Below are 7,187 nucleotides of genomic sequence, written 5' to 3' on the forward strand. Positions count from 1 at the left end.
CATCTGCACTCTCTTTTTCAAAATCCTAGAACTGCCTATGGCTTGGGGCAATTGGAAGAAATTAGTACTAGCTAATTTACCAACCAGGAGTTGAAAAGACTAGCTAAAACAGGTATTTGCAGAATGTTGTTTTAAAGTCCTCTTTCCCCTCCTCTATAATTCTTTCTTCTGATTACTAAACTAGACAAAGATTCGGTGTTAAGAACATTTTCACTACCAGTCAAACTCACAAAATGTAGAAGTGTACCAATAGTTGATAAGAGCCTTAGGCCTGGTTTAGCAGTGGGAAAATTGAAAAATTCCATGGTGAGATCAGTAGGGATATGAGGCTTCTGCACCTTAGGTGGTCCAATGAAATACCAAAAAAAGGGTATTTTGTCCGATAAACATTATAGTTTTCATCATACTGTATTCTTCTCCTTACAAAGTTCCAGTTGTGGAGTCAAAGAATAGAAATAAAGTCACACACTAACAGCCAATGAAAATTCAACTGTTCACAAGCAATCTGTAGGTTTCAGTTTGTTCCTATTGACTCTTCACTGGGCACTTATACACAAAACGCTACTGCACAGTGGTTACTGCACATTTATTTAGTACTTGTATACTCAAATACTAAATAATTGTGCGGTAACCAGAGTTCCTGTGCAGTAGCACTGGCAAAGCCTTTTCAGTGATGCTACCATGCAATAGCCTCATAATACTGTGCAGTAGCTGTGCTGTGATGTGCAACTGTGCAGTATTATTTAGCTACTGCATAGTTACCATCTCATGTAGATGTGCCCACTGAATACTTATGTAAATCAGACATATTTAGAGAAAAAAGGATGGGGTCATAAGCACTTCCTAAACAAGTGGAAAAAATGAACTCTTCTGTCATATAATTTATTTTAAAACAAGCTATGTCTATTCCCAATACAAAATAAGCACATTGAGAAGTGTTTCATAATCTCTGAATACAAGATGCATAATTTCACTATGATATCCTATCTTATATCTTATTTTTTTGTAAAAGGGAAAAAAGTCCCAGTTTCACTCAGATAAAATAATTGTAACTCAATTATGACTTTATGTGCTCTGAAACCACTTTGGGTTCCCAAGTATGAGATTCATAATGGTTCTGGTATCTCAGAGGAAAAAGTGTTCAGTGAGACAGACTGGAAAGTTTGGACAATATGATTACAAAACTAGACTGAACGAGGCAGGTATGGCCATTTTCCCCAAGAAAACAGAACAAAAACTGCAAAATTCATAGCACTCTTCCTACAGTTAGGCAGACAATTGCCTCAGCCTTTTTTAGAAAATCTTAGTTCTAAATTGCTGCTATCTATCTATGAAAGTTGCATGATACCAAGTCATAGCTGGCAGCTACTAATCATGATGCTTTTTGCTCTATGGTACTAAATTCTCTGTTAATACTGAAGAATTACTATACATTACTATTTTAGATGCTATATTTTTATCTATAGTATAAAACTGTAGTCTTCTTCTGACCAATTTCTAGCACTTAACCAACATTTTAGTAGACTGTTAAACAAATCTGCATTAGAAACCATGGAGAGAATTTGTGGCAACATATTTGTCCATTTATATTTCAGTGGAAATAAAGTTTTTAAAACTCTATCCTCATCTTAGTGATACTCTAGAAAAAAATGTTCCTGTCCTAAACACAGAAGAACAAGACAATCTCTCAGTTATAGCTGTATAGAAACCTTTACAATTAACAACAAAACCATTCATTGATTATTAGTGATGACACACACCTTTCGCAAAGTTATGATGCCTTCCTGCGTGTCCTTCTGTGTCATGATATCAAACATATCAGTCCCATCACCATCAATAATTCTGTATTCCACTTCAGCATTTTTCCCAGTGTCTGCATCAGTGGCTTTTACACTGCCTATGGCAGTGCCAACTGGGGAAGATTCGGGAACGCGGAGATGTATAGTGTCTGTGGAGAAGAAACAGAACAAGTCAATAGATGTACAAGAATATTTATTGTACATACATATAACTAGTGCTTTGTTATACTGTGCTTAATTATGTACTATCATATCTTCTCTCTCTATAGGACTCCTGTTTCCTTATATATAGAGGATAACAGTGAATGAGGCATAAAATTATAGGAAGGTAAAGCTTAAATTACAGTACTAGAACCCAGGAGAGCACATTTTTATTCTCTGCCACTTGCTTCTTGTTTAAGCTTAGACAGGACATTATTAATAAAAAACCTGAATGGGAAAAAATTGAATCATTACAACATGACATTTCATTTTGAAACACATAATTGGCCTCTTTTAAAATTCCTATAATCAATTTACAAAAGCCTTCTGTGTTTTAAATACTGAACTTTTGAAAGGTGGATGATTCGTACGTGTCTCCTGGGAGAGCCACTGCTCTCTCAGGAGAAACCACAAGTGTACAGATGTTCAGACTTTTTCTTCCAGAGTAAAAATGGCTACTCCATAAGAAAAATAACTCCAGAACAACTGAGGTTAAGTCACTCCAAGGACTTGGGACAGAAAATGTATGTACACGCTCTGGTTTCTCTCAGAGATAAAATAATTCTTCAGCACCACACTGCCCTCTGCCTCAGGGAGACAGTGGGTGCATCTACATGTTCATTGTGGTGCAGTAGTTACTGCACATTTAGTTTAGTGCTTACTTAATGAAGAACAGCACTGGCACATGATTTTTTGTGATGCTTACTGTGCAGTAGTTTAATAACTCTGAGAAGTAGCATATTATCACAGTTTTTGAACAGCACACTACTTTTCAGTGTTATTAGGCTACTGCACAGTAAGCATCTTATATAGACACACCCCAAGTGTTGCTTCCTGGACTTTATGGCTCTAGCTGGGAGCAGGACATGCCCCCTTCACAACCCCCACACTGTGTTGCAGGGAAACACAGGCTCATCATGAGCAGTCTGGGTCATCCAAACAGAGATGTCTTGTGCACTGATGCCATCTGTCACCAGGTGGACTAAAGGAGCCTTCAGAGCATGCTGAGGTGTGTGCACAGGGCTCCCTACCTTGTACAAGCTCTCCACTCTTCAGGGCCTCAGTAATTGAATCTCTGTACATGCAGCTCTGGGTAAGTTTTTCTACCAGGGGACCAAACCTGGGAGAATTCTTTTAGATTACTGAATGTGTATATGCAGCCACTAGGGAAGCCACTAACAACCTTCCAGGAAATCTGCAGGAAGACCAAGTCAGATCATTTGCTGGTTGCTCCTGTTTCCTAACAAAATAGTAGAAGGACTGTCACACTATTGGCTTGCAGAGGAAGAGAAGGACTCATGTTGAGGAGATCCATATTAAGGAAAGCCTCTCAATCATTTTGAAATTAAGACTGACTTGCATGTTCATTCTTATTTTTAAGAAGCAGTTTCTCGATTCTAGTTATTATACCTTGTTTGCCCAATGCCATTCATAAAAGTACACATTAGGTTTAGATTATATCTGAATAGTGAAAGTCTATCAAGTGTTAATGGAAGACAGAATCCTAAATTAGCTTACAATTCTCTTTTTCTGGGTTAGGGGGTATGTACCATTACCACATCTACTGTGGTAAACTCAGTATAGTGCTACCAAAGTACACTTAAGTTTACCTTATCAGTATGAGGTTTTCTTGACACTACTTCACTTTGGTGTTTTCAGTTGAATGATTTAGCTCATATTAAAATTGACATTTTCATTACCTTTCTGTAACATTAAATCTTTATGCTTTGCTACATTAGTACATAATCTCTCCATAATCTGTTAATGGTTGAAAAATCGAGGGAAAATAGTTTCTGCTCACATTCACAAAATAAATATTTACTCAGTGGTGTGTGAGACGATGATGAAAGACCATATGTCCTAAAATATTTCACAAGACAGTACACATGAAAGGGAAGATTTAAGAGTGCCATAGAAACATTCATTCTCATTTTTCATATATGTCCATGTTTAAGACAGACTATTGAAGTTTTTTACAGTGAAAATTTATATGGTCTAATTATATTTAGTTTAACAATTTCAAATGTTTCCTTAGACTACTTGTTTTCAAACTTTTTGACTCAAAATAGCCCTTGGAAAATGTCAGCTCTTAGTTTTCACTCAATTTTTGACTACAGAAAAAAATAATAGCACAATTCTTCTGTTGCAAAGAACTCAGAAACATCACAACATGTCAGAATTTTTGACACTGGATTTCTATTTGAAATCTCAGAATTTATCTTGTATTCATGTTTATACCCTACACAGTGCTAAAACTGTATGTCACCTTGAAACACCCTTGAAAGCATCTCAAGACAAGCTAGGGACTGTGGAACCCTGCTTGAGAATCACAGTCTTAGCCTATATAGGTTCTCTGCAGCTGCAACATCCAATTTATTTGGAGTGTGGTAACATCAGAAGGGAAGAGATGAGGCGCTCTTCTCCCCTGATCCATCTACTCTGGAGAAAGGCAGATACCAGACAGGTCATGTCTGCTTACTCCTGCATTTCCAGACCCAGGCACAATTAGTCAGCCCAGGGAAATTAAGGAATTGCCTTACTTTCCCTTGCACTCCTTCATGGTTATGTACTCCAATGGTAAACTTTTCACAAGTACTGAAGTGATTTAGAAGCCAAAGCCCCAGTTTCAAAAGACCCATGAGTTCAGCTTTTTGAAAATGGATCTTGAACTAATAAGCTACAGATACTTTTGAACCTTCTTCCCCAAATCACTATAATGACCTATGTATTTGTAGAGATCCTGTCATAACATGTATATAAAGAAAAATGCAAAGTTTACTCTACCATATACTACTAATAATTGTACTCAAAATAGATAATACACTAAACTATTTTTGTATCCTTGCCACAGACAGTTGTCTGGACTTGTTTTTCACCATAAAGTGATAAGTTCTTGCTTCTTGAACATTATCCAAATACTGTTTGCTGTATCTACACTCAGCCAAAAACACCTTGAGTTTTAAGATATGGGGGGAAAGGTGCATACATTTCACAGGCTTTCCAAACAAATTCAGTTTTTTATACCTACCAGCAGTTGCCTCATTTTTAACTGCCTGTGAGGACACTCCTGTTTTTTTTTTCCCCAGAAAAACAAGTGGAGCAGCACATGCACAGGAAGCATTCCCTTGCTGCATGGAGAAGCTCTACATGTGTATGTGGCAAGGCAGACATGCTCATCTGGACCCAGTCTCTCAGGACACTTAGGATTTTGTAAGCCAAAAGTACCTTGAATAATTTTGAACAATTTCAAGGTATCCGTTTTCTGCTTTTGGACATTCCATGAGGAAAAAATAATGGTTACTTTTGTAGAAGAAGGGGGGTAGTTCTCTTAAGTGTCTAAGGCTAGGTACAGAGGTTACACTTAATGCACTTTAAGCATGCACAAAGCACTTTAAAAAATGGTGGATCCTGTTCTAAATTAGCCTTGGATGGATGTGTACTCATCTAAAGTGCTGTTTGTTATAGTCCTTTGTTGAACATCTGTGACAGATCCAATTAAGCGTTAATTTATCTCATTTGCTCTACCCGAGTGCTGGACCAGCCCTGCCTTCTGGTGGGTCAATGACAGCCTCTGATCCCAGCCCCACAAATAGCTTGGTGTGGGGGAAATGTGGGAAGTGGGGTTTCTCTCCCTGCAGTTGCCTGGTTCCATGGCATGGCACAGCCCAGCTGGGGTGAGGGGGTGGTGCTGCAAGAGAAGAAGTCCAGGATCTCTCTCCTGGCAATTGCCCCATCCCACCTGCAGTGTACTGCTACTTGGATGAGTGGGCTGCTGGGGAAGGGCTCTGGGAACTGTGTCACTGCAACAGTGCCAGCACATGGACCCAGGCTGTCCTGCCAAGACCTCAGTAACCAAGTTGTGGGGGGGGACCTCACGGCAGAAGTCTATGTTTCCCCCCCTCATTTCCCCTCAACCACTGCTGACAGTCACTGACAGGGGGGCAGGTCTGGGGAGAGGGGTTTCTCTGGAAACCTCCTGGGAGGCATGTGGGAGCACCCCCAGTGGCCAGTGTGGGCAGACTCTGAGACCCTGCCCCCACTGAACAGTGAATGTCTATTCAGTTGGCTCCCTCTTTAACTAATATTGCTTTAAGTAAAACGCAAAAAGTTAGAGCATTTTTGCCAAGGGCTTTTTGAACTTCTGTACTTAGCCTAAGGGATTTAGGATTAACAAACCCATTAAAAGTTACAGGTCTCAATGATTTCTAAGTTCAGGTGTGGATACAGAGATCCAGCTAAAATTACTGAATCTGCAAAGGATATTCTTGAAAGTAAATATCATACTGGGACCAGAGGTGGAATTGCTTAATGACACTTATAAGTTCAATGTAATCAGAATTATGTACAGCAAAAGTACAAAACTAATATTTCCAATCATCTGAGGAGCATTTCAGAAACTGTGCTTGAGCTCTCATGAAAAATGACCAGTGATCTGTAAAATGTTTATGTTTCTCTGAAAGTTCTACAAAAGGCTGCTTTTGCAGAACGTGTTGCTGGAAATGCAATTTTGTATGGTATCATCATCAGTCATGTCCAAATCACAACTGAACCAAACAAGCTGAAGTTCTAATTGTAGAATTTTCTATACCTCTGAAAGCAGTTCTCTACAGAATATGTTTCAAGTTTATTTGATCAGTTTATTAGAGATTTTTTTTTTTTTTTGGCTGGCCTAATGAACTGTAATGGACAAGCATCAAATATGAGCAAGCCATGGAAGATTTAAATGAATTATCAAAATAATGTATTTTTAAAAATCAAATTATCCATTTAATTTTTCATAGTTCTCTAAACAATGTCTTCTATATGTAACTAATCTAGGATAAATTAATTTTCTTTACTGTCACAAGGGGCACATCTACACATGTTACTATGGCACCATTGTTACTGCTCTGTCATTTAATACTTTCTTTTAAAAGTACTTAAGACAGCACAGTAATGACCCATACTGCACTGTGCACTCTGTACATGGTTATTTTTAGGCACTACGTCGCCGTAGCGACACACTATAATGATGGAGCATGTCACTACAGCAACGTATCTGCAGCATCATGGTTTTTGCCTGCAGATGCTATGTAGAGCATTGCTACGGTGATGTAGCATCATGTGTAGATACGCCCAGATGCATCCATTCCCAAATCATAACAGGCTTGACATAATGCACTGTTCTGTGTTGTCTTCATTTTTTGG

The 7,187-nt window shown here is 38.5% G+C and overlaps 1 protein-coding gene across 5 annotated transcripts in view; it reads right to left on the bottom strand.

Moving 5' to 3' along the window:
* Positions 1 to 7,187, bottom strand: part of CDH10 (cadherin 10) — a 261,240-nt gene that overhangs the window by 43,918 nt on the left and 210,135 nt on the right. For all 5 annotated transcript variants that reach the window (XM_019521470.1, XM_019521494.1, XM_019521478.1 and 2 more), the window contains exon 6: positions 1,761 to 1,948. In XM_019521470.1, coding sequence (XP_019377015.1) covers positions 1,761 to 1,948 — 188 coding nt within the window. The remainder of the gene's footprint in view (positions 1 to 1,760; positions 1,949 to 7,187) is intronic.

This window comes from Gavialis gangeticus, unplaced genomic scaffold (assembly GCF_001723915.1).
Source record: "Gavialis gangeticus isolate Ggan-Ray unplaced genomic scaffold, GavGan_comp1, whole genome shotgun sequence".
Taxonomy (NCBI): domain Eukaryota; kingdom Metazoa; phylum Chordata; order Crocodylia; family Gavialidae; genus Gavialis; species Gavialis gangeticus.